We start from the raw sequence: 27876 nt of genomic DNA, 5'->3' as shown, positions 1-27876 counted from the left end.
CTTCCCTCTATTTATGATCTACACCTTCGTCTTCATCCTAGATTTAGGTTTTAAGTGAGTCACCATTGGTTAGCATTCAGAAGAAACCTTACTAATATCACTAAAAGCCCATTTTGGTTAATTCAGTTCACAATTAGTATGCAATAATGTTTTGCTTATACCGGCTCATTTGGCTGACTGTTTATTTATGCTTTGATGATTCCAAAGAAGAGGTCATCCTTTCTCCAACCAGCTTGGATACGAAGAGAAAAACGCTACTGGCTGTTTTATTTCTCATCCCTAATCCCCTTTTCCATGGGGTTTGATATTGAGACTTGTGGCTAAGCTAAAGAATTGTGTTAATCTTGAGGTACAGGGTTCGATCATCTTCGAACCCTGGCGGTATACCTACCATGACCAACAATGGATACATTTTACACTTCCACACACAGTATGCAGTGGGAGATTACCCTTGCCATCAGTGATTCCGCAAAGTGGTTTGCATCTAACAAGGCATAGCTCAACAGAAACAAAGGCAGGATGTAAAGAGCTTTGTACAGAGAAGAAGAGTCTCAAACCTGCTCTGCTTGTTTATGTAATATATGATGGTAGTGTTGCTCTTAAGCCCTTGGACCATTCTACCTTACACTGAAAGCAGAAAACACTTTCATTGACAGGCCAACTATTCCAGCAGGTATATACGCAGACGTTGGCCAAGGGGTGACAAAAGGCCACTGATCAATTTGTCAAGAGGCATCTTTTGCCAGTTTGTTGTGCCAGTAGCGGACAAAAATGTTGGTCACCTGTCAGATATTTGTGCACTTCCAACACCAAAGATCTTTATAAGCGTAGTGGGTCACACATTTGTGAAAGTTTACTAACAAATGAAACAACTATAATTCTCTTATCAACCTTGCATAGACCAAAAAGAAACAAGATGTCATACCCAGGAGCCAAAATTCCTTCAGGATGCCTTAGGACATAACATCGCAATAATAACTTGAATGTTGGAAATCTTCTGGTCCAGCGAAAACTTAATTAGGAGGTACATATACAGAAACGCCCCAATGAACAACAAGCATTTGCAATGCAATAGGTCTCGCATTAGGTAAGTTTGAGCTATTGGCATTGCTAAATATTGCAACACCAATTGCAACAAAAGTCTATTAATTGTAGGCCAAAAAAAGTGTATTTTTCTAGCAATGGTGGCATGCTGCGCTTTAGATGAATATGTTTAAAACTAAAGTGCCCAATACTGCGATTGCTACAATAGTTAATTGTGAATGCATCAACAATTGATGTGTGCTCTGATGGCTGGTGGTGTATGTGCCTTGTGGAAGTGTGCACCGCCGGCTGATGGTGTGTGTGTCTGGTGGAAGCGTACACTGACGGCTGGTGGTGTGTGTGCCTGGTGGAAGCGTGCACTGACGGCTGATGGTGTGTGTGCCTGGTGAAAGCGTGCACTGACGGCTGATGGTGGGTGTGCCTGGTGAAAGAGTGCACTGACGGCTGATGGGGTCTGTGTGCCTGGTGAAAGCGTGCACTGACGGCTGGTGGTGTGTGTGTGCCTGGTGAGAGCGTGCACCGACGGCTGGTGGTGTGTGTGCCTGGTGAAAGCATGCACTGACGGCTGGTGGTGTGTGTGCCTGGTGAAAGCATGCACTGACGGCTGGTGGTGTCTGTGCCCGGTGAAAGCGTGCACTGATGACTGATGGTGTCTGTGCCTGGTGAAAGTGTGCACTGACGGTGTGGTTGTGTGTGTGTGGTTGTGTGTGTGTGGTTGTGTGTGTTGTGTTGTGTTTGTGTGTGGGGTTGTGTGTGGGGTTGTGTGTGTGTGTGGGGTTGTGTGTGTGTGTGGGGTTGTGTGTGTGTGGGGTTGTGTGTGTGTGTGTGGGGTTGTGTGTGTGTGTGTGGGGTTGTGTGTGTGTGTGTGGTTGTGTGTGTGTGGTTGTGTGGTTGTGTGGTTGTGTGTGGTTGTGTGTGGTTGTGTGTGTGTGTGGTTGTGTGTGGTTGTGTGTGGTTGTGGTTGTGTGGTTGTGCGTGTGGTTGTGTGTGTGTGGTTGTGCGTGTGGTTGTGCGTGTGGTTGTGCGTGTGGTTGTGCGTGTGGTTGTGTGTGTGTGGTTGTGTGTGGTTGTGTGTGCGTGTGGTTGTGTGTGTGTGTGGTTGTGTGTGTGTGGTTGTGTGTGGTTGTGTGTGGTTGTGTGTGTGTGTGGTTGTGTGTGTGTGGTTGTGTGTGTGTGGTTGTGTGTGTGTGGTTGTGTGGTTGTGTGGTTGTGCGTGTGGTTGTGTGTGTGTGGTTGTGCGTGTGGTTGTGTGTGTGTGGTTGTGTGTGGTTGTGTGTGGTTGTGTGTGCGTGTGGTTGTGTGTGTGTGTGGTTGTGTGTGGTTGTGTGTGTGGTTGTGTGTGTGGTTGTGTGTGTGTGGTTGTGTGTGTGTGGTTGTGTGTGTGGGTGTGTGTGTGGTTGTGTGTGTGGTTGTGTGTGGTTGTGTGTGCGTGTGGTTGTGTGTGTGTGTGGTTGTGTGTGGTTGTGTGTGTGTGGTTTTGTGTGTGGTTGTGTGCGTGGTGGTGTGCGCGTGGTGGTGTGTGCGTGGTGGTGTGCGTGGTGGTGTGCGTGGTTGTGTGTGCGTGGTTGTGTGTGCGTGGTTGTGTGTGCGTGGTTGTGTGTGCCTGGTTGTGTGTGCGTGGTTGTGTGTGCGTGGTTGTGTGTGCGTGGTTGTGTGTGTGGGGTTGTGTGTGTGGGGTTGTGTGTGTGGGGTTGTGTGTGTGTGGGGTTGTGTGTGTGTGTGGTTGTGTGTGTGTGGTTGTGTGGTTGTGTGGTTGTGTGTGGTTGTGTGTGGTTGTGTGTGTGTGTGGTTGTGTGTGGTTGTGTGTGGTTGTGTGTGGTTGTGTGTGGTTGTGGTTGTGTGTGGTTGTGGTTGTGTGTGGTTGTGTGGTTGTGCGTGTGGTTGTGTGTGTGTGGTTGTGTGTGTGGTTGTGTGTGTGTGGTTGTGTGTGCGTGTGGTTGTGTGTGTGTGTGGTTGTGTGTGTGGTTGTGTGTGGTTGTGTGTGTGTGTGGTTGTGTGTGTGTGGTTGTGTGTGTGTGGTTGTGTGTGTGTGGTTGTGTGGTTGTGTGTGTGTGGTTGTGTGGTTGTGCGTGTGGTTGTGTGTGTGGTTGTGCGTGTGGTTGTGTGTGTGGTTGTGCGTGTGGTTGTGTGTGTGTGGTTGTGTGTGTGGTTGTGTGTGGTTGTGTGTGGTTGTGTGTGCGTGTGGTTGTGTGTGTGTGTGGTTGTGTGTGGTTGTGTGTGTGTGTGGTTGTGTGTGGTTGTGTGTGTGGTTGTGTGTGTGGTTGTGTGTGCGTGTGGTTGTGTGTGCGTGTGGTTGTGTGTGTGTGTGGTTGTGTGTGTGGTTGTGTGTGTGTGTGGTTGTGTGTGGTTGTGTGTGTGGTTGTGTGTGTGGTTGTGTGTGTGGTTGTGTGTGCGTGTGGTTGTGTGTGTGTGTGGTTGTGTGTGGTTGTGTGTGCGTGTGGTTGTGTGTGTGTGTGGTTGTGTGTGGTTGTGTGTGGTTGTGTGTGGTTGTGTGCGTGGTGGTGTGCGCGTGGTGGTGTGTGCGTGGTGGTGTGCGTGGTGGTGTGCGTGGTGGTGTGCGTGGTGGTGTGTGTGTGTGTCTGTGTGGTTGTGTGTGTGTGGTTGTGTGTGGTTGTGTGTGCGTGTGGTTGTGTGTGTGTGTGGTTGTGTGTGCGTGGTTGTGTGTGCGTGGTTGTGTGTGCGTGGTTGTGTGTGCGTGGTTGTGTGTGCGTGGTTGTGTGTGCGTGGTTGTGTGTGCGTGGTTGTGTGTGCGTGGTTGTGTGTGCGTGGTTGTGTGTGCGTGGTTGTGTGTGCGTGGTTGTGTGTGCGTGGTTGTGTGTGCGTGGTTGTGTGCGTGGTTGTGTGCGTGGTTGTGTGCGTGGTTGTGTGCGTGGTTGTGTGTGTGTGGCTGTGTGTGGTTGTATGTGTGTGGTGTGTGCGTGGTGGTGTGTGCGTGGTGGTGTGTGCATGGTGGTGTGTGCGTGGTGGTGTGTGCGTGGTGGTGTGTGCGTGGTGGTGTGTGCGTGGTAGTGTGCGTGGTAGTGTGCGTGGTAGTGTGCGTGGTAGTGTGCGTGGTAGTGTGCGTGGTAGTGTGCGTGGTAGTGTGCGTGGTTGTGTGTGTGGTTGTGTGTGTGGTTGTGTGTGTGGTTGTGTGTGGTTGTGTGTGTGGTTGTGTGTGTGGTTGTGTGTGTGGTTGTGTGTGTGTGTGGTTGTGTGTGTGTGTGGTTGTGTGTGTGTGTGGTTGTGTGTGTGTGGTTGTGTAAGTTTGGTTTTTTGTGTTTGGTTTTGTGTGTGGTTTTGTGTGGTTGTATGTGTAGTGTTTGTGTGTTGAGTGTGGGTTGTGTGTGCGGTTGTGTGTGCGGGTGTGTGTGTAGGTGTGTGGTTGTGAGTGTGGTTGTGTGGGTGGTTGTGTGTGTGTGTGTGTGGTTGAGTGTGTGTGTGTGTGTGGTTGTGTGTGTTTATGTGTGTGTGGTTGTGGTTTTGTGTGTGCTTTTGTGTGTGGTTGTGTGGGTGTGGTGGGTGTGGTTGTGCGTGTGTGTGGTGTGTGGTGTGTGGTGGAGTGTGGTTGAGTGTGGTTGAGTGTGGTTGAGTGTGGTTTTGTGTGGTTTTGTGTGCGGTTGGGTGTGCGGTTGGGTGTGCGGTTGTGTGTGTGGCTGTGTGTGTGGCTGTGTGTGTGTGTGGCTGTGTGTGTGTGTGGCTGTGTGTGTGTGTGGCTGTGTGTGTGTGTGTGTGGCTGTGTGTGTGTGTGTGTGTGGCTGTGTGTGTGTGTGTGTGGCTGTGTGTGTGTGGCTGTGTGTATGTGGTTGTGTGTAAGGGTGCGTGGTTGTGTGTGGTGTGTGTGTGTGTGGTTGTGTGTGTGTGGTAGGGTGGTTGTGTGTGTGTGGTAGGGTGGTTGTGTGGTTGTGTGGGGTTGGGTGGTTGTGTGTGTTTGTGGTTGTGTGTGTGGTTGTGTGTCAGAGAGGGGGAGTGGGGGATTTCTATGTAAAGTGGGCATTTTATACACCTGGGCAATGTGCCAGTACCGCCCACGTCATGCTAGTTTTCGCAGTGTGGGACCGGATGGAGACCAGGACTTTGTATTGCTGTCCGTGCACATGGGCACAAATTGTAGAACCCAGGACAGTAAGCTCTCTTGTGGAATCGGAAGCCATTGGCCTTTCGGTACAGGCTCCTCTTAGTGCTTCGCTTTCCACTGGTGATCTGGCCTTTCGTTGTAGTACACCACCCTCTGTGTACCCCCAAATTCAGTCTAGGATGTGAGACATTCAAGAATGTCGCTGAGGCCTGAAGCTGCTGTGAGGGGTACTCCTTCCCTCCATTGCATTGGGGAAAGTAGCTTCTTCCTGGCATGCCCGGGATGTGGTGTGTGTGTGTACGGTTTGGCTGTGTGCGCAGCTCTCCGTAGGTACAGTAACTCGCCATCTGTCCTAACAATTAATCATGTGCTGCCTCCTGCTCAGAGCTCCGGCTGCTTTCCTCCGTTCCGAATGCAGCGCCAGCCCACAGACATGTCTGTCATTCTTACGCACATGCACAAAACATAGATCAGTGGATTATATCCTTTTAACTGCCCTTAGGAATGTATACAGCTTCTGCTAAATGTGTGAGTCGTGTGCAACAAGCACGGTTGCGACTACCACCACAACATACACGGATTCAAAGGCATCCAAAACTCGTGAAATGTGCACAGTCCATGTAGTGTTGAACATGCTGTTTTGCCAGTGACTCATTTGCTTGCAAATGCACGGCATGCAAAGGCACCTAAATGACTGTATGTCTTTTCAGCAACCATCCCAAGTGATAGCGGTCCATAAGCCTTCCCCTGCAGCCCACCAGCTGTATGCACAGGGCTTGCCAGGATGCAGATATTTAGATTCCGAAGGTAGCCTTACGAAATGTGGGTTTAGTGACAAATTCATTTGGATGTGTATGTAATTAGACCGTACTTATGTAATGTTTGGACTGTAACATATAACATATTTCCCTTTATTATGGATACAGTGTACTTTGCTATTTTATAAACATCTAAGCTGCTATCGCTCAGTTTCAATATGCTGCACGAAAGAAGCCAATGCTCGTTCTGCTTGAGATCAGTTTGGTACCAAACTTAGTTTACAATCACGTTTTACAACATGTATGGACTATCCAAGCCTTTTATCCTTGTAGTGTCAATAACGCGATCACCTGTTTTAGTTGATTAATACTTTATGCGCTGAAAAGAGGAATGGGTAAAATTTAACACAGTGCCATTGTGCAGAGCCACTCAGTGATTCATTTTTATTTTGCTCATATGCTTTAAAACTACAGCACCAAAACAGTTCATAAAAGCACAAGTAATTTTCTGCTGGGTACGAGCACAGCGTGCAATGTACTTTGAGACCGAGGCTGCTCTGTGGTGGGAGAGAGGGAGGGGCAGGTGTTAGAGGTGCCATGACAACAAAGGATGCTGGAAAAGCAGATGGCCGCGCGTGCATGCACACGTGCACTCATGCTTGTAGCCAGCAAGCAAAGACTGGTTAGCACTTTTGAGATACCCTTTAAAAAACAAGAGGTATTTTTGAGTCGTAGAAGTGAGCACTAGCAGTGGTCAATCCTGGGTAAAATAAGCGACTGGGGCACAATTTTGAGGTTATCTGGCAGAAGAAAGGGTATACTCTTTCCAAGGATCCGTGGATAATGAAAACGAGAGGCCAGAGCCTTGGTGGCCTTCCGGAAAGGTAAGGAAGCCCTCAAACGTCACCCCTTTGGCACTAGAAAGACAGGAGCAGTCGCTCAGCATTGCCAGATATTTGAGACCGTCTCGTGGGCGCGCTCTTCAGCGAATCACCCTTATACCTCTGGTATCAACTCCTCCTCGTGCTCATTCACTCCTGGTAGGAATCAGTCATAATGAGGGCACTCGGCTGGTGGACTCCACAACCCGAGACACCCATCTCCACAGGTTCACTGCGATTAGCGCCTTGGTCTGGCATGAATGTGTGACACAGGCAGGCGCATACAACGTACCCACCAATGAATTCCTGGAGGCGAGAGGGAGGGTGTGGGGTGGGGGGGAGCAACACACGCTAAGAGGAGAAACACACATGACCAATGCATACCCACGTAAGACATTAGGACATGCGTATCCCCAGAGTTTTTCTAGACAATGTCGACAAAAGGCTGCTGCAGTTACATAAATGCCCACACAAATGTCTTATGAATATCTAAAAGGGAAAATAAATCACATTCCTTCAGAGAGAGTCTACTTGAGGTCTTGTGGCAGGGAGCCCGAGTGCCCCAGAATGGCCAATGGAATAACACCACACAAGAGAGACCACGAGCATAACCCCCCCCCCCGTGCCCACCAGTCGCCCTTCCCCTCCACTGGCTCCCTGTCAGAAACAGGCCGATGCACTCACTTCAGATGCCAGGTTCATGCCTGCAGCCAAATAATATACTGCATTGAGTTGGCACGTATATTTACAGCGCCTTAAAATTCAAGACAAGGACTCACGCTAAATTAACTTTCTCGCTTAACTGTTGCTTCTTTGGAATAAGTACATCTTTGAGATTGAGAATATTAAGGTAAAACGTGCAGGTCCCCGACTAACGACAACAAAGTGAAAGTCTATTACAACAGTAAATCAGTGAGGAATTATCTAAACTGAAGGACATGGAGTATTTGAGAAATAAAGAGTCTGTGCGATTTATGATAAATAGCTGGATGAGAGAGAAGTGGTACCCTTAACTTAGACTTTTTACCAAAACCCATGGCTTAGAATGAAATTACTAAGGGTAAGAATCGGCATCAATCCTGTTTGGTCAAATGATAAATTGAAAAGAGAACTGATGTATCCAGATGGTAGATGCACATAAAGGATTGGTATGAAATGTAATTGCTTACATATTTTAATGGACTGTCAAAAATTGCTAGATCAACGAAAAATGTTGATCACGCAGGCTGACAAATGGTGCGCGCGCCCAGCGTGCATGCACTCTATCCGATCCGCCTGCAGCCTTTGGGAGCACTTTTAAAAGCCCCTTACTTAATATCTCGAAGAGCATCTCTTACGCGATAGCCAGGCTAGACCTAAAAAATGGCACAATAGCCGAAGGTAGGACTTCAGAATACTGACAAAAACACTGGAATGTAGAACAAATCTGAAGTCTGAATAAGATGGTTTGACACAGCTGAGGCAATCCTGACTTCATGAACCAGTCGTCCAGATATTGCAAGACACCCATATCCATTCTCTTTAGCTTTACAGTAACAAGAGCCATCACTCTGGTGAAGAAATATGGGACAAAGGAAAAAAACGCAAACTTGTAATGGTTTTTCTCTACCATAGAAAACAAGAAGTGCCTGTGATACACGAGGATTAGGATATTAAGTAGGCATCCAGCAGGTACAAGGATACCATCGAACCCAGCTGGTTTCAAGCCAGCACCACCTGTGCTAAAGAATGCAACTCAAACTTTTTGTTTCTTAGTAAGGTGCTGGGGAAGCTAAGGCTCCAAAATCAGACAGAGCCCACCATCTTTCTGACACCATAAAACAGTGAGAACAAAACTCCAGGCCTTTCTCCTCTTCTGGCTCCTTTTCTACTGCAACTCTGTGAGGGACAAAAAACACCCTCTTTCATCGGGATGGTGGTTTACAGAGACTGAGGAGAAACTAACAAAATAAACATGGGGAAAAGATGGGGAAGTCAGGAAAGGAAAGGTATAACTTTCTTGAACTATCTGAGAGACCCAAAGGTCCAATGTATTACACTTGCATCATTCCAGAAACAGTAACTTTCCCAACAAATATGACTGTGCACCTTCAAGATCAAACCAAAGCAGCTTGTGGTAGCAAGGGCAGTCAAAGAGACTGAAGTATGCAAATGGTGCTTGTGAGACAGTGGCTCTATATATACTGGACCAGAATAAGGTACAGTGTGTATAGAGACCACAAACCCCAGAGGTATAACCGAGGTTAAAGCCAGGTGTGACCTTACTCTCTAAAGTGGTAGCTTGGTCGAGCAGTAAGGCAGTACCGGAGGACAGTGTAAAGCATTTGTTGTACACACTCAGTCAGCAAAAGGTTTCACACACTTAAAGACTTAACTCCAGACCAAGTGTTTTTATATCAAAAGATATAGTTGTTTTATTTCTAGAACCAACAGGTATCAAAAAAATATAATGTTCTCAATATGAGAGGTCTCAGATGAGTACCTTGCAGAAAGGCAGTAAACTTTGTAAAGACAATAGGTACAGGGGTTGCAGTAGGCAACACAATTCTACACACAATTTAGCATTGAGCTCAATGGATTTCCTTATATAAACACAGTTGATTACTTTGGTAATTCCAGGACTAGCTCCTAAATTCAGTCCTGGAGTCTAAGCTGAAAACAGTTTAGCAAAAAACGTTTTAGGTATTGTAGTGATTTTTCAGGAATAAAAAGCTATTTTAAAAGTTCACACTTAGAAACTTTTCAACAGGAATCTGGCAATGCTATCCAATGGGAGAAAATTCAGGTTGCAGGTAAAGTACGATCTTGTTACTTTTGAAATCCAGTGCTGGTCTCCTGGGGCCAGCACTGGGGTCTCAAATCAAAACAGGTAAGTAATTAAGTTTCAGTATTTCGTATGTTTTTTAAAGAATATTTCTAGTTTTCAAAAGTAGACACTTCGAAGAAATTTCATAGAAAAGCTTTTGTAGTTCAGTACTGGGCTACAAGGTACAGTACTGGCTCCTCCCCTGATCACAGGTGAGTACTTTGGAATTCGGGTGATTTTATATGAATATTTTTAGTATACCAAAACTTCACACTTAGAAGATTTTTCGAGGCAAACCAGTCAATGTTATCCAACGGCAGGTGAGTGAGTTATCGGTTTCCAGGTGAGTACTTGGCTGGTGAAGTTAGGGTTCTGGGCATAGACTCCGGGATCCCCCAGGGTCAGGTAAGTACAGTTGGTTCATCCCCAGCGGCACAGGGGAGGCCTGGTGCAGAGGTAGTTAGGCCCAATGTTATCCGAGGAGGGAAAGGGGGTATCCGGTTGGTGGCTGCTGGCTAGCAGGCCACGGAGCTGTGGAGCTGGGCTCCTGGTCACTTGATCAGGGCAAATGGGGAGGTAGGATAGGGCACAGGTTGCACTGCCAGGGGCACTCGGGCGGCTGGGTGCTGGGTGCTTTTGATCAGTCGGGCACTCAATGTTATTCAATGAGGAACTTGAAAAGGGAACAAAGGCTGCAGGCTCGGGTACACAGGATCTTCTGGAGTGACCAACACTTCGAGGGGTAAGTTGGGGTCTTGGAGGATAGGTAGGCACCCAGGAGTTGGGAACAGGGGGCCGTGGGGTGCAGGTGTGTCTTTTGAGGTCGGGAAATCTTACCCCCTGCTGGTCGCAGTCGGAGGGGTCCTCTGTCCTGAGGCTGCAGCCGGCGTCGTCGAGGAGGGCCTTTTGGCACTGTGCTTCGGGTCCCAGTCGCCGGGGGGACGTCCTCGTGGTCCTGGATCACTCAGGCACGGACCGGGCTCAGCGGGTGCAGAATGGGTTGGTCCGGAGCTTCCTGGCTGGCACCAGCGGTGTTGTTGCAGCAGAGCCTGATGGTAGTCCCAGGCTTTAAGAGGGTCAAGGCAGGCATGTCCCTCTGGGTGTCCCAAGGTTGCTGTCCGCAGAAGTCGCCGGGATTAGGCAGGAGCAGGTTCCAGGATCGACAGGCCGGTAGGGCTAGGGCCAAATCAGTTGTTGTCGTCCTGTTAGCAGCTGCACGGTGGGTCTTCTTCCTCTTGATCTTCTTTCTTCTTTTCTTATCGGGATCTACGGAAGGAAGGTTCGGGAAACCCCTAAATACTGATTTTAGGGGCGTTACAGGTAGGGCAAGGGCAAAGACCAATAGGTCCTTGTCCTGGGGTGGGTACACCCCCTAGCCTGCTCCTCTCTTGTAGGAGGGGGACAGGAGCCTAGCTGTGATTGGGCAGAGATCTCATCTTCAAGATGGCCTGAGCCCGGGGTCGTGCTTCACCTTGCCTTCCCCCACCTGAGGGGTGGGGTGGGCACCGGCTGGCACCCCCCTTCCTGACGTAGTTTTTCCCGCCAGAGTGGGGGTCAGGACTGGTGCGGGCCAGGTGCTGGGTACAGAAAATTGTCTGGAAAAGCTCACAGAGGTGGAATGCCTTTGAAGCTTCTTCCCCCTGCCCACCCTGGGGGAGGAGGCCTAGCACCTCGCCCAGGATGTGCATAGTTGCAGGCCCAGGAGAGCGAGGGGCTCTCCACCCAGGGGTCCAGCAACATGTCTGCGGTGTGGCAGCCTCTGCAGCCACTCAGCCCAGACGAGGGTTGTGGTTAGGTTTCAGGGGGCATCTCTAAGATGCCCTCTGTGGTGCATTTCCCATTAAATTCCACACTGGCATCAGTGTGGATTAAATGTGCTGAGAAGTTTGATACCAAACTTGTCAGTCTTCAGTGTAGCCATTATGGTGCTGTGGAGTTCGTAATGTCGACCTCCCAGCACCATATACTCTTAATGGCATCACTGCACTTACAGTGTCCAGGAATGGCCCTGGGTACTGTAGGGGCACAGGGCTCATGCACCTCTGCCCTCACCACTGGCATACGACACCCAGCCAGAGGGGTGACTGATGTATGCCAGGGCAGTGGGCTTGTGGGCATTTCACACAGGGATGTGTGCCATGTCGACTCTGTTTAGTTCAGTACTTAGGCACTCAGCCTGCAAAGGCAGTGCGTGTGTGTGTGCCAAGGTACAGGGCCCCTAAGGGTGGCACAATAAGTGCTGCAGCCCTTAGGGGTCTCCTCTGGTCACCATGCCCTGGGTACCTAGGGTACCATTTACTAGGTGCTGATAGGTGGCCAGAGATGATGTCAATTGGGTTTCAGTTTCAACAAAGTTTTAAGGAAGGAACACAGGCCCTGGGTACCTGGTTGGCAGGGGCCCAGGGCACACATTCCGTCAAGCACATCAGCAGTCAGAAAAAAGTGGGGGCATACCAATGCAAGAATAATGGCACTTTCGCACAGTGCTGCATTACTCTTGAAAGACCCGTAGTTTTGTACTGATTATATTGCCTGGCAGGCAAAACCAGCTCTGCATACATAATAGTATTTTATGCTGTGCTTAAAGCATGGAGCTTGCCACAAAAAACAATTTATCACCATTGAACAGGCATATCCATCAGGTTTGCCTGAACATACAAAGAAACATATGGATAACACATCCACACATGCCATTTGATTACCACTCCAGTGCTCATGGAATGGACTACTGCATCTGTAGTGCACAGCCCGTTTTTTAAAGACCTGATCCAGCACATCCTTGACCAGAGAACAGCTAAATCATGTGGTCTGGCAGGCTGATAGTTGAGAAATCATCAATTTCACATTTGGATTTAGTAATTCATCCAACAAGATGAATTTTTAAAGATCTGCGACAGATTGTCAGCGGCAATGAGCTTGTGGCCCATTGCTCAAAACGCTTTGAGCAGGGGCGGCTCTAGGGTCATGGTGGCCCTGGCCAGGGAGCGTAAGTAGGGGGCCCCGGAAGAGGGGGTCCGGGTGGGGCAGAGCGCGGGGGCCAGTAAAGAGGGGGGGGGGGGGGGTTGGGTGTTTAGAAGTGGAACTGAGCCGGAGGCCGCCAAATCCCTGCCAGGGGCCGCCGCACAAATATTTATCCATCCACGGAGGATAAATATATTAAGGATATATATTGGTGTGGTGGCCCCTGGGGTTTGGTGGCCCTGTGCAGGTGCACAGCTTGCACATGCCTAAGGCCGGCCCTGCTTTGAGTCACTTTTTTGGGGAGCAGTTGGATAAGAGTTGGGATTAAGTTTCTCAGAGTATGTCTGGACCACTAAATCTCCAGTGGTAGATGTGCTGGCAAACAAATCGAGGTCTTCAGAGGCAGGCTTATGACACCTTACCACCAGCCAAGAGGCAAGCAGCAATGAAAAGTGTTTTCCCCTCACTGGCGTGATCCCGTAGGACCTTGTTAAAGGGCAGCAGTGTCTCAGCTACAGTCAATGGAGAATGTTAGCAAGATGGATTTGCCCTCACTAATGGCAAGGGAATCTCTACATTTTCAGTCACCTTTTTAATAAAATTTTAAAAAGTATGATAAATAAAATCATGAGGAGAAGGACAAGCCATGCCAGGCTCATTTGAAATGTCAAGGTAAACCGCATATTTGAGTTTATCAAGCAATTGGGTAACCATTTACTATGTAGCCAGCAAGTTCTCCGTCTCACTGTTGTAATCTTTTCTGTGTGGGAAATCCGATGCAAGGGCATCGGAATCGGAATCGAACAGGGATTTCATATAGGCAAACCTTTGGAATCAGGGAAGCTGTTAAGCAAATGGTTGAGCATGAAATGCTGTCCCGCATTTTCCTAGCTGTGGTTAAAACGTGTTCAGTTCAGCAGGATTGCAGGGGCATTCAAGTGGAAGTTGGGTCAATGAACCACCACAACAGCGTTATTAAATAAAGTAAAGATCTTGCAGGTGACACATCTCTTACCACTGTTTAAGAGCTTCTTTTTTGGCACATAAGCTTGTACAGGGGCAGCTACTGCCAAAAAGAACAGAGGTCAAATATCACAACTACAAAGTGGCAGCAGGTGGGCACCAAATAGAAGAGCAGTAGTCTTTAAAATGGCAAGCACTGCTTACTTAAATTCTGTAACTCTTCAGCAAAATTAACAGGAAATTATATTTGCAACTTTTTAAGAACTGCAACTGGCTCAGAAGAATCAACTACACGCTGGGGAACGAGCGCCAGGAATGCTTCTAAAAAGGAGGTATTTTTTTCTGGAGAAGGATGAAGATCTCTGGTACTTCGGTTTCTACTGTCAATGGGAATATCTGTCCTCACAATCTTTCTGCTAGTGAGAAAATGGAATTAAAGGTGAGAAGGAACAGGTATGAAAAAGCCTGCCTTAACTGCTTTGAAGTGCATTAAGGTACATGTCTCACATTTGGACAAGTGCTGTCGTCCTAGGCACAATGAGAGGGCCTAAAATGAAAATATATTGCCTGCATTAAAGACGGGATAAACCCCAGTAAATTTTTGTGACTACATGTTTCAGCTCAACAGTACAAGTAATCAGTGACTGGAAAAATCCAGTGTATTCATATTTAGGAAAAAACATCAGCTCAGGAAGGAAAGAGCTTCAAATTGGCATATGAAGAGTGGAGTAAAAATAAATAAATAATGAAGTGACATTTGCGCAGAACTTCAGTGTCTCTGAGTTTTCACTACCAGTAAAAAAGCAGAGCCACAGTTAGTGCTTGGTCAGCAACCCCTAGTGCCACTGGTAGTTATTACTAAGACAAGAGGTTGCTGGTCCAGTCTGAGCCTGGAGGATATTAAAGAGGATCAATCTGTGGGAAGAAGTACAAATGAGAAACTTACATTTTGATGAGATAAAAAAAATACTATGGGCATCTTACAGTTCTACTTACTCATAATAATCTGCAGCTTGTTGCAAAGCAGCCTTTACTTCCTCTGGAAATTCACCTGGGTCATTACTTCCATTACATCCAATATGTTTTCCCTTAGAGTGGTACACATTTCCAAGATTATATAGTGCTCGTGCTTCCCCAACCTAGAAACAGATTAACAAATGATACAGCATTTTTAAACCAGTCTAGACTGAACCAACTCAATTGATTTCAGACGAATAGGGTTTTTCATAATGGATAAACTCATATTGAATTATTTTGTGCTGCAACTGGATGCTGTATCGATTTCCCCCCCCAATTACCTTTTTTATTTGAGTTCTTATGGAGTGCAGACTAGCTCAAAGGATACAGAAGCATTTTATTGTAGTGGGAAAGATAACATGATAATATAAGCAAAGGAAAACATCAACAAGCATTTGCAATGCAATAGGTCTCGCATTAAGAAAGTTTGAGCTATTGGTATTGTAAATGACAAATTTTGTATTTTTTATGTGTTGGTTTTGAAAATAGCTAAATTAATAGCTTTGTCATTCCAAATTCCAATAGTTTTAACTTTCGCAAATGTGACACCTATAACATTTGTAATGCAATATGCGTTGTATTTACGTGACAAAGATGCATTGATATTACAAATAACAATTGCTTTTTATTTTTTTAACTAATTAATACTTAAATAAAAGTTTTTGTAATTTATCATGGCAATTGCTTAAACTTTTGTAAATAACTTATGTGAAGATTATGTTCAGTGTATTTTATTGTGACGAAAATCCAAGAACAGAAGTGAAATATTAACATCTTTTTGTGACATTTGTAATAAAGCTTGAAACATTGAGAGAACATATTTGAAACAGTTGTTGTTGAAGGGTTGCACAGATTGATGTTGTGGTGGCGACGAGTGATGCTGTGGAGTTCAGTGATGCTGTGGTAGCGCATAGTGATGTTGTTGTGCCCCCGAGTGATGCTGTGGTGGTGCAGAGTGATGCTGTGGTGGTGCAGAGTGACGCTGTGGTGGTGCAGAGTGACGCTGTGGTGGTGCAGAGTGACGCTGTGGTGGTGCAGAGTGACGCTGTGGTGGTGCAGAGTGACGCTGTGGTGGTGCAGAGTGACGCTGTGGTGGTGCAGAGTGACGCTGTGGTGGTGCAGAGTGACGCTGTGGTGGTGCAGAGTGACGCTGTGGTGGTGCAGAGTGACGCTGTGGTGGTGCAGAGTGACGCTGTGGTGGTGCAGAGTGACGCTGTGGTGGTGCAGAGTGACGCTGTGGTGGTGCAGAGTGACGCTGTGGTGGTGGTGGTGGTGGTGTGGTGGTGCAGAGTGATGCTGTGGTGGTGCGATAGAGTGAGTGTGATAGATAGATAGAGTGAGTGCGATAGATAGAGGGAGTGAGTGCGATAGATAGAGGGAGTGAGTGCGATAGATAGAGGGAGTGAGTGCGATAGATAGAGGGAGTGAGTGCGATAGATAGAGGGAGGGAGTGCGATAGATAGAGGGAGGGAGTGCGATAGATAGAGGGAGGGAGTGCGATAGATAGAGGGAGGGAGTGCGATAGATAGAGGGAGGGAGTGCGATAGATAGAGGGAGGGAGTGCGATAGATAGAGGGAGGGAGTGCGATAGATAGAGGGAGGGAGTGCGATAGGTAGAGAGAGGGAGGGCGATAGGTAGAGAGAGGGAGGGCGATAGATAGAGGGAGTGCGATAGATAGAGAGAGGGAGGGCGATAGATAGAGAGAGGGAGGGCGATAGATAGAGGGAGGGAGGGCGATAGATAGAGGGAGGGAGGGCGATAGATAGAGGGAGGGAGTGCGATAGAGGGAGGGAGTGCGATAGATAGAGGGAGGGAGTGCGATAGAGGGAGGGAGTGCGATAGAGGGAGGGAGTGCGATAGATAGAGGGAGGGAGTGCGATAGATAGAGGGAGGGAGTGCGATAGATAGAGGGAGGGAGGGCGATAGATAGAGAGAGGGAGGGCGATAGGTAGAGAGAGGGAGGGCGATAGATAGAGAGAGGCAGGGCGATAGATAGAGAGAGGCAGGGCGATAGATAGAGGGAGGGCGATAGATAGAGGGAGGGCGATAGATAGAGGGAGGGCGATAGATAGAGGGAGGGCGATAGATAGAGGGAGGGCGATAGATAGAGGGAGGGCGATAGATAGAGGGAGGGCGATAGATAGAGGGAGGGCGATAGATAGAGGGAGGGCGATAGATAGAGGGAGGGCGATAGATAGAGGGAGGGCGATAGATAGAGGGAGGGCGATCGATAGAGGGAGGGCGATCGATAGAGGGAGGGCGGTAGAGTGGTAGAGTGAGGGCAGTAGAGTGAGGGCGGTAGAGTGAGGGCAGTAGAGTGCTACTGTTAAACTCTTATGTTGTAAGAAACCATGGAGAAGAAATTTAGAGTTGAAGCCTAACCACTGCCCTTCTCACAGAAATAGCATGTTTTAAGTAATTTCCAACTCACGTGGATAGCAGGAACACATATTTGAAAGGTTGCTTCTGCAATAAAAGAGAAACTATTTGTTTCCCACTCAGCGCCACGTCAAAACATGCAAACAAGTCCCCTAAAAAAACAAGATAAAACTCTGGAAACGACGAAGGTGCCCTCCCCTCGGCCAACCAAATGGTGGTTCAGTTTAATGAGGCACAGTCAGGAGGTGAAAGTGAGCGCTGCCGCTTCTTGCTCCGAGTCGCCGGGTTGTGAGAGACCACAAAGCAGCCGAAGTTTATTTCCGCTCCAGGGCAGTGGGCGCTCGTGCCTGCCTGGATCCTTCTAGGCGAGCACGGGCTGTCTCTCCGCCAGATGCGTTCATGGTATGAATGCACCACCGAGACAATGAATGCTGAGACTAGAAAGAAAGAGCTAGAGAGCGAGAGAGAGAGAGAGAGAGAGAGAGCGCGAGAGAGAGAGAGAGAGAGAGAGAGAGAGAGAGAGAGAGCGAGAGAACTACGACAGGAGAAGAAGGTGGGGGAGGGCGCGGTAGACAGTGAGGAGAATAGAGAAAAAAGGACGAGAGAAGAGTCGGGATGAGAAACAAAGTCAGGAGTGGGAGGCATGTGGGGAGAGACTGCGCGATCAGAGTCGAAACAGGGAGTCAGTGAAGATGGTGGAAGCGAGGCAGGAATTGAAAGATAGTCCGATAGATGGAGTTCGAGAGAAGGACATGGAGGAGTGGAGAGAAGAGGGTGGACAGAGAGAGATGTGAGGGTGCGGGGGGCAGATATAGAGACATGGGTCCGAGAGGTGATGGGTCAAAAATGGAGAGGGAACGGTAAACTATGGAAAGAGAAAAAGATTTTCTTGAGAGGAGAGAGAACGCGGAGACAGGGATTGGAGGCTGGGACTGGAGTGTTCATGGAGAGGGTTGAGGCAAACCGAGAGATACAAATGGATAGTGGAGTGAGAGAGACAGCAAAGAAATACAGATATTTAGGTGTGTGGCAGAGGAAAGACAGAGACTGACGGAGTAGTGAATGTTAGACGACCAGGCAGATAGATATGGAGAGTTAGAAAGATGGAGAGATAGATGAGACTGTAAGAAAGAAACAGACGCCAGCAAGGTGGAATAGCAGAAGTTCATTCAAAAACACGCCAATTTCTGAATATTATGATAATAAGAAACACCTTTAATTGTGTTTTGAGTGATACTGTTTCTGGGGCCAGCGCCTGCCTTCTAGACAAGGACATGTTCAGATGTGAGAGGTGCTGGGGAGAAAGTGTCCTGCTAGTCAGGGTTAAAGAGACTGGCAGAGAGTCCCGCTCTTAGAGACTGCCTGGCCTCCTCGCACTCCCTACGTTGCAGATTGAGATCCAGCGAGAACGGGGGTGGCGGGGGAGGGGGCTTCTCAATCAAATGCACTTGCATAAAGGTCATTCGGGTGAGAGGTGGTCGGGACAAGGAAGGAGGTAGAAGGTGAAGGGACATGATGGCGTATGAGGGGTAAACAGGAGCGTGAGGGGAGAATGAGTGAGGGGCTGAAACTAAGACCCGAAAGAGGGCGACCGAGAGAGCCAGGGGAGCGGCTAAGCGAGAGAGACAAGAAGAGTGAGAAGAGAACAGACAGGAAGCGTGAGAGAAGGGCGAGGAGACAGCGAGAAAGAGGTGAATGAGGAAGAAGAGAGGCAAGCAGGTAGAAACAGAGCGTTAACGAGGAACCAGCTAGGGGAGGTAGGACACAGTGTGATGAGAGAGAAAGAAAAAGAGAGAGAGAGAGAGAGAGAGAGAGAGAGAGAGATAGGTGAACAGAAAAAGAAGCAAATTGAATTAGATGAAGAAACGAATGCGAAAAGGAAGGCCGGAATAGAAAGTGTAAAGCGAGAGGTGGGTGGTTTGTATGGCAAGAGAGAAATATAACAAGAAGTATGAGAGAAGCGCGAGAAGCGCGAGCATCGCGGCATTGCGGGGTGGGGGGTAGGGGAGAGGCGTTCCTTTGAGTCGGAATGGTGGGAGGGAACGAGCAAATGGGGCATGAGCAATAACGAAAGTAAGAGGGGGAGCAGGAAGTGATGCGGGGGGGCAGGGGAGCGGCATTCCTTTGAAGTCGGGGAGGGAACGAGCATATGAGGTGTGAGCGATAACGAAAGTAAGAGGGGGAGCAGGAAGTGAGGCTGAGCGCGTGCTGGAGAAGATTCGCACTTGAATGCCTCACATGCACTGGTCGCAATCCGCACTCCAAAACCCTCTAAGTAGGATTAACTGGTGGCCCTCTATATGTCTCGCCAGCAATGCGCAAGCGCATTGGCAGGCCGAGACCTAATTAGGAGTTACAGGATAACAACTGAACAAGAAGAACAAGTTTCTTGCCTTCTGTAATACTCTTTCTGGTGGGCACACTTAATCCCGATTCCTCACCTTTAGAAAATCCCCATTCGTCAAACTGGATTCCAAGAACTTCAACAGCAGTGCTCATGTATGGCAGTAGCTGGTGTAGTGCAGCTCTGCATTTGCTTTGTACCACCCTACAAGTGACATAGCAGAACCCCATGTAAGCGCCACCCTGGCGCATTAACGTCAGTTTCTGGTCTCATTCATTTTTTGAGTCCTTCGATGTGGAGGAAAGAACAATGGTTGAAAACAGTGTGCCAATCTCTCCAATCTTGGAACTATTTAGATGTTAAGGAGACCACTCCACAGAACACAGAGGTCGGAGGGCAGTGAGGAATCTATGGTTAGCTAGAGTGACTATCAGGCAGTGCATTACCAAAGACAAATAACTTGCTCTTCTGATGGATACTTCTAACAAACATTTCTTATCTTTAGAATACATACAAAAGCAGTACCTCTCAAGGATGAACGGTCTGGGAAATGGACTCAGACCAAAAGGTTCTGCGGTACTGAGCGAGCAAAGTGGCCTTTTCGTCAAACCTGGCGGTCAAGGCAGTTAAGTGTTTCACGGACATAAATACCAACACCCAAGTCGCAGTTTGGCAGATATCAAGAAAGGGTAATCCTCCTGCCCTGAGATCCAGGTCTTTTGGTCGGACGTGAGTAAGGCGCTGTCCTCTATGTTGGGGTCTGACATTAAGGTAAGCGTTCTCTCGATTATTTTTGGCTGTGAACACTCACTTGCAGGGTATACAGAAGACAAGCCAAGGCTGTTTTTTTATTCTATGCTACTAACACATAGAGAAATTTGTAAGCAGTGGATATCGGTCTGCCCTCCCAGGTTTTCTGACTGGTTGTCTTCTGTTAAGTACGTGGCTAGTCTGGATATGAAGATTTTTAAAAAGCATCATTTTTGGTCTCCGATTTTCGAGGGGTGTGAGCAACAAACAAATGTTGATATCCAATGATTATGCACTATCTGCCGAGTACGGCTGGTCTGTTGGGTCTCCTTTCCTGCTTTCGCAATTTGTGCTTTGGCTCATGAGGGATGGCAAAGGAGTGATAGCAAGGGAGTTGAGGCTGTAAGACTAAGCTTAACAAGGGTGGATACAACTTGGAAGCTGGTGTCTCCTTTCTCCTCTCCCCATTTCCAGCACAAATGTACAAAAGGGCATGATTTTCTCTATTAGACTGGTGCAAGCACGAGGAATGGGTTTTCTTTTTTCTCTTGAAGAGGCAAATGAGGATAAAGAAATAAATAAATACCAACACCTAAGTTGCAGTTTGGTAAAAATCAAGAAAGGGTAATCCTCCTGCCAATACAGTAGTAGCATCCTAGGCCAAAGTGAAATGGGCTCTCTGACCTTCCGGGATCCCATGTTGCAGCTTGTCAGGCATAAAGAAAAGGCACACCCAATCTCGCCTAACTATTCCACCCCCTCCACTCTATTATTTAAGGAACATGTAAAGAGATTTATGAACAGGAATCTGTTCTGTTGTTCCAGACACCTCCAGAGGCACAACGCCTAGGACTGCACTCAAGCCTACTTGTTGCAGTGCTACATGGCATTAGTGTTGGTTGTGAGAAATTCCACTAGTTTCCATTTGATGTACAGGAGGAAAGCTGGGTCGCCTACCCTTGTTGCCCAACACCTCATCCAGCAGCAACACGTCTGTCCCAAAAATGAGCTCAGGATGAGTACGGGAGAGCAGCCTGCCACTGCTAAAAATAGCATCAGACAGCAAGCACTGCATATCCAGAGCGGTCTCCCTTTTGAGACCTGTATGGAGTCAGCGAAGCAGTCCTAATGCTGAGCCCACTGGGATTTACTTAAGGGTCTATTGCAGGGATTGCATGTGCTACCTGGCGGTGTGACAAGAAGGATGCAGAAGAGTAAGAGGCCTCAAAGTGAACCTCACCGAGATCCAGGAATGATCACAAAATATCAGACCATGCCCTGAATGTCTGGACTCGCTGATGTGGCAAAATGATTTTGACCACTAATGGGTCCGGGACTGCTCTAATGAATTGAAGTGTCTGTGTACGGCTCAAGTGGGACTTCAGATTATTGATGGGGAAACACAGTAAGTGTTTGTCCATCTGCTGGAGGTGGTACACGAATAACTAGCTGCTGAAGGCAAGTTCAATGCAGACAGAGGTAAGTGAATATGTGCACTCCCAACCTCCAAAGGATGAAGGCAACCATAGCTATCCCTATAGTGAACATCTGAGGGGAACTGATAAGGCCCACAGGGAACACCGCAAATTGAAAGCATTGCTAAGCCACCTTAAACAGCAGGGAACGCAAGAAGCATACATCCTGGATCCAAGGCCGCTAGGATTTAACCCCTTCCATGCTCATGACGAGCTCAGCTCGTCATGCAGTACACTGCTTGTGTGCTCATGACCAGCTCAGCTCGCCATGAACAATGGGAATCATGGATCTGCAGCACAGAGGAGGAATTGCTGTAGCATGGATGTGGTTAAGCAACCATGAGCTTTCTGAATTTGGCCGTCTGCAGAAAGGTGTTCAATGGAAAAGGTCAAGATGAGATAGGCCAGACGCCCTAGTTTCTTTTTTTCAGGACAAGAAAGTAACATTACTTACGCTCTCCTCCTGTCTCTCTTTCTACTTATTCTATGGCACCTTTAAAGAGTAAGAGTTTAGCCTCTAAGTCAGGCTGGTCAAGCGCTCCTCCAATATTCGTTCTGGCATGGGAGGAAGACGGTGCTGGAAGAAAATGAAAGGTAGGGTATAGCCAATTTGAATGATCTGTCAGACCAATTTGTCAATGGTAATGGATTTCCAGCCAGGGAGGAAATGTTTAATTCTTCCTCCCACTGGCCTGACATGATTCACTGAGGAGAAACTGAAATGGCTTGGCAGTAGGGGGAAGAGGAATTACTGACCCTGTTGTCCTGTGCGGTGTCTTGGTGTGCCGTGGCCACAAAAAGACTACACTCTATCTAAGAAAGTGGAGTTGGTGCTGATCATAGGGCTTTGAGATCACGCCTGGTGCAAGAGTTAGGAACCAGACACCATGTCTGTGGCATTTGCAGCGCCGAGGGTGCCGATGGGTGAGATCACATCTGTGGCAATCCGGAAGGTGCATGTGGGAAGGAGAGTGCATGGCGGATCTGTGAACCTGAAATCAGCGTAGTGCATTTCACTTGAATACATCAGGGGAGCCCCTTTTTAGGTCTCGGCTAGCGTAAGCAGAGCACATGCGCAGTCTCGCCAGCGAGACTTAATGACTGAGTAGCGAGGGTAAACCCTGTCCCTCTTCTCCATTGGCTGGCCTCCTAAACGGCGGCCAGCCATTGGAGAAGAGACCTCAGTGATGTCATTCTTTCCATCTAAGCCCCGTCCTTTACGGACTGGGGGGCGTGTTTTTTAGGTTGGGTCTACCCTCTCCTCCATTGACTGGAATGGTAAACAACAAGTCAAAAACACGCCCGTTGTTTACATTCTAGCCAATGGAGAAGAGGGGAGAAAGAAAAATATACCCCCTAGTCTGAAAAGGACGGGGCTTAGAGAAACTTCCATCTGTGGCTGCTACCTCGCTGTAAACCATGCCCACTTGCAATTCTCTCCTCATGTTTCTCTACTGTTCCTATTGTGAAGCGATCTGACATCCGTTCGGGTAAAGGCTGCGCTATATAAAAACGCATAAAATAAATAAATAAATAAATGTGCCTTTGTCATCGTAATACGTAAACGTAGCAGCCATCTTGATTAGGGAAACCTGTTGTTTATTGGGAAAGATTTATACCATGAAGGTGGCCCGCCCTACTAAAATGACGTCAGTATGCTTTTTTACATCTAATACAAATTTTATATTGGGACCCTGGCTTCGCCCCGTCTATGATCTATCACAATTAGGACCGGTAGAAACATTAAATGATTATCGATATGTAATTTTCGAGCGAGAGATGTGCTACAATAGCTCCAGAAAACACCTTGGACTCTGCTGTACAGCCCCCCCCCCCCTTACCCCCTGCCCCACCCCCCTGGACCCTGGGTCTGTGAGCCCCCATAAAAGCACTCCATAGTGCGGAGCTCAGCTGTGCAGAAGTTTGTTGTGCGAAAGTTGGGAACATGGGTCAAAATGGCTGAGGGGAGACCGTTGTGCGCTTTTTGGCTATAAGACCTTCTGTGCGTGCACAAGACTTTGTTTTAGGGGGGGCGGGTATCCGACTCCCCCGAATACTTTCTGGTGTTGGTCTGGATCACAGTCACTTCTCACGGGGTGTCTGGTAGGTGCATGTAAACACCTAGAGTTGTTTATGCTTTTTCGGTCTGCTAGTGACTCGAATGCTCCCTGACGCTGCGCTTCGTGGCACTGCAGCCTTACAGCATGTTGATCACAGAGTCAGGGGTGTAGCTTTCAAAAGTACCTCAGGTGTAGTGGAACCGATTCCATGGAGGTGAGAGGATCCCCATAATTGTGTGTGTGTTTTTTTTGTGTGTTTGTGTGGGTGTTTTTTAAATTATAAAGTAGTATTTGTGGGAACTGATGCCTGCGTAGGACCACTGGATAGAAATACATTTTTTGGGAGGGGGTGAAAGTGCACGCTCGCCACTGGGACGGGCGAGGAAGAAGGTGAGTGATAACGGGGGGAGAGGAGGTGCCAAACAGGTCTAATATAGTCCGAGGGGCGCCTTTACCCACTCCGATTGATACCCTGGCGATGATTCCTTGGCTCAGTGACTACCCGGATCGTACTTCTGCTGGGGTGCTGCGGAACGGTTTTTCGTATGGTTTCCGCATCCCGGTAGGGGACTTTCAAGGTGTGGATAAGTGTAAAAATCAACTTTCCGTCCTGCGGCATACGACCGTAGTACAGGATAAGATCCGGAAAGAGGTGACGCGAGGTCGGGTCGCCGGCCCGTTTAGGATACCCCCGGTACAGAATTTTGTTTGTTCCCCCTTAGGGGTAGTCCCCAAGAAAGACCCCGGTGAGTTCCGACTGATTCATAATTTATCAGCTCCACGAGGTCTTTCCGTAAATGATGCAATCGATCCAGAATTGTGTTCGGTGCGGTACGCATCCTTCGATGAGGCCGTAGCCATTTTGAATCGCCTGGGGCCCGGGGCGCTGATGGCGAAGTCGGATATCGAGTCAGCGTTCCGATTGCTCCTGGTACACCCAGACGACCAGCGTCTCCTAGGATTCATGTTTCAGGGTTGTTATTACATGGATAGGTGTATGCCAATGGGGTGCTCTATATCCTGTGCTTATTTCGAGAAATTCAGTAGTTTTCTACAATGGGTCTTCACAAAGAAAACAGGTTTCCAAGATGTAATGCACTACCTTGATGATTTTCTGTTTCTTGGGGCAGCCGGGGGTCTTGAATGTGGCCGGGCCTTGGCCGAATTTTGTGTGTTAATGAAACAGTTTGGTGTGCCATTGGCGCCGGGTAAAACAGTGGGTCCTACGACTTGCCTCGAGTTTCTGGGGATCGAGTTGGACTCCATTGAGGGGTGTTTCCGTTTGCCAGCTGAGAAAGTGTTGAAGTTCAGGGCTGCGCTGCAAATGTGTATAAATGCATCTAAAGTTACGCTGCAACAATTACAGCAGGTGGTGGGACAGTTGAATTTTGCCTTGAGGGTAATACCAATGGCCCGCCCCTTTTCCCGTTCAATTGCCCAAGCGATGGTCGGCCTTAAAGAGGGCCATCATCGCACGAGACTATCGGCCGAGATCCGCCAGGACATGCGTATTTGGTTAGCATTTTTGGCGGATTTCAATGGTAGAATCGTCTGGAATGAACCAGCCGTGTCTTCTGAAGAGCTGGGGCTATGGACAGATTCGGCAGGGAGCATAGGTTTTGGCGCCATTTTCAGCGCGAAATGGTCAGCACAAAGATGGCCGACATGGTGGCATGAGAATGGTCTGACGAGTAATATTGCTTTCCTGGAACTGTTTCCCATCTTGGTGGCCTTGAGAACATGGCCCGATGGGTTCAAAGATCACTCTGTCATATTTTGGTCTGACAATATGACCGTGGTCGAGTGCATCAATAGTCAGGCAGCACGTTGTAAACTGATTTTAAGACTGCTTAAAGAAATTGTCTTACTGTGTATGCAATTGAACGTGCTATTCAGAGCAAAGCATGTTCCAGGGGTGATGAATCAGGCGGCTGACGCACTGTCTCGTTTTCAAATGCAGGCTTTTTCGGGTTTCCTCCCCTCAGCGGACCCAGAGCCGGCACCCTTTCCCGAAGCTCTCTGGTCTCTCGGTGCCCCGAACTTCGTCACCTCGTGGGAGAGAGTCTAGCACCAAGGACGAGGAAGGCATACGAAGGGGCGTTTCGGGCCTATTTAGCCTTTTTGGGGAGCGATAGAGAGCGACTTTGGGGTCACGAGGAATGGGTAGTGAATTTCCTGATGTCCTTACGTAGGGCTGGGAAATCGGTGGCTACGGCCCAGAGGCATCGTGCTGCCATTTCCTTTGTTGCCAGAGCACACGCTATCCAGGACCCAACAGCGTCTTTCGTTGTACAGAAAGCGCTGCGTGGGTGGCAACGCCTTGAGGGTCGCAGAGTAGATGAAAGGCGCCCTATAGGTTTGGATAGATTGTCCCAGTTGTTGGCCACACTCCCCGCCACATGTTCATCTCAGTTTGAGGCGGTGCTGTTCCGAGCCGCTTTTACGCTAGCATTTCACGGAGCAATGCGGGTAAGCGAATTGGTTGCAAGGAACAAACTGGATGTGGCGGGGGGTTTGTGCCAAGAACACGTTCAGATACGGGGAGAAACAATGACTGTCTCCTTTGTAAAGTCCAAGACTGACCAAGATGGGATGGGTGACTGCGTCATCATACGCAGGATTCCTGGGTCCTCCATATGTCCGGTAAAGTGTTTAGAGGATTACCTAGCACGAAGGGTGGCATCATGGGGGGGGACTTTGTTAAGACACGCTGACGCCACCCCACTGACGAAATTTCAGTTTCAGCGGGTGCTTGCGATGTCAATTGCCGCTGCGGGCTTGAACCCGGGCGAATTTGGGACCCATTCCTTTCGGATAGGGGCTGCTACAGAAGCTACAGCCAGGGGTCTTAATGTTGAGCAAGTGAAACGAGTGGGGCGTTGGTCCTCCAATTGTTATAAAAGATACGTGCGGTTGCACATGTTGTGAAGCTGTAACAATGTACTCACGCTTCTTGTTTTTGTTTGGTTTTCAGTTACGCAAGCCTACGAGGCGGGGCGGACTATGCAGTCGACCCTACACCGGGCCAGCGGTCAGACATCACCGGCTGTGAAAAAGGAGGTGTGGGTCGTGGGCCACTCATACGTGAGGCGTGCCGCAGACGTATTCAAAGCAGGTGACATGATTCACGTAGCTGGGGAATACGGGTACAGGATGTCCTTCTACGGAAGGGGCGGTCTCTGTATTGACCAGTTTCAAACATTTTTCGAGGGTTTATTAGGGCGGACAAGGTCACCGCCGTCTATAGTTATAGTGCATCTTGGGGGCAATGATTTGGTCACCATCGGTAGACGACTACTCCTGGAGGCAATGCTTTCCACTGTAAGTTGGTTGGCGAGGAGAGTTCCGGGGTGCACGATTGCATGGTCCCATTTGATTCCACGAAAGGTGTGGCGGGGGGCTACCTCTATTCCTGCTTTGAACCATTCTGTTAGAAAGCTTAACAATAAAGTGAGTAGGTTGTTCCGTTCCAGGACATTGCATTCTATTTCTCATAGCTGTATTAATGATGACAGTATGTATTTGGGGGATGGTGTGCATTTGTCTTGGGTGGGGAATGAGTTACTCTTAGGAGACTTCTTAGCATGGTTGAAATCGTTGAAACATGACCTTTAGGTAGGAGTTGTGTGGGGGGTCCGGATAGCCGGTCAACTATCCGGGCCTGTGGCGGTAAGGTCATGATCGGTGAGCACTAATTGGAAGATCCCTATGAGTGGGCGTCACCCAACACGGATGGGAGCGCTCGGGGGAGGTGGCCTTTGGCCCCTCAACGGGGAGGCGGTCCCTTCTAAGGATGGGTCGCCGAAAGAAGAGGAAAGGCGGTCAAGGCCCCTTCCTGTGTAGGAGGGGTTACAGCCCCCTCCTGGGGAATTTCCCGGGGCCAGTGACATCTGCGACGGCAGATGCGGTAAGTTGTGTGGGGTTGGGGGGAGGTCTACGATACCTTCTAGATACCTCACACGAGTCTTCGAACGACCTTTAACTGGCGTCGAGTTGATAAGTGCCCCCGTCAAGTCAAGGGAAATTGGTAGTAGTTGCACTTGAGTACGCCTCGGTGCTGTCGCCCCTCCCAAGTGGGGGGGGTATGTCTGGTTAGGGATCTTGACACCGGTTACGACCTTGCCGTTGGCCCTTAAACGTTAGGATGTACAATTTCAATATTTCAAGTAAATGTTTTGTAGGATGTTAGTTCGGCTAGGAGAACCTCTGTATTAGAGAATCTGTTAAGGTTAGCCAAACATCGCAATGTGGTATGAAATTGTACATTAATGTTTAAATGTTTTAATTTTTTGTTTTAATAAATACGGCCGGGAGGGTCACTCCCTCCCACTTCCAAAAACTTCAAGAACTGTTTCCGGTTTCCCTCCTTTGGGGATTGTGTTG

General features: G+C 48.4%; 1 protein-coding gene across 2 annotated transcripts in view; it reads right to left on the bottom strand.

Moving 5' to 3' along the window:
* Positions 1-27876, bottom strand: part of GPSM2 (G protein signaling modulator 2) — a 466273-nt gene that overhangs the window by 262825 nt on the left and 175572 nt on the right. For both annotated transcript variants that reach the window (XM_086953900.1, XM_086953901.1), the window contains one exon: positions 14464-14606. In XM_086953900.1, coding sequence (XP_086810026.1) covers positions 14464-14606 — 143 coding nt within the window. The remainder of the gene's footprint in view (positions 1-14463; positions 14607-27876) is intronic.

This window comes from Lissotriton vulgaris, chromosome 1_1 (assembly GCF_964263255.1).
Source record: "Lissotriton vulgaris chromosome 1_1, aLisVul1.2, whole genome shotgun sequence".
NCBI classification, from domain to species: domain Eukaryota; kingdom Metazoa; phylum Chordata; class Amphibia; order Caudata; family Salamandridae; genus Lissotriton; species Lissotriton vulgaris.
Note: the sequence above shows the minus strand (reverse complement) of the source record. Positions and strands in the feature narration are given on the sequence as shown.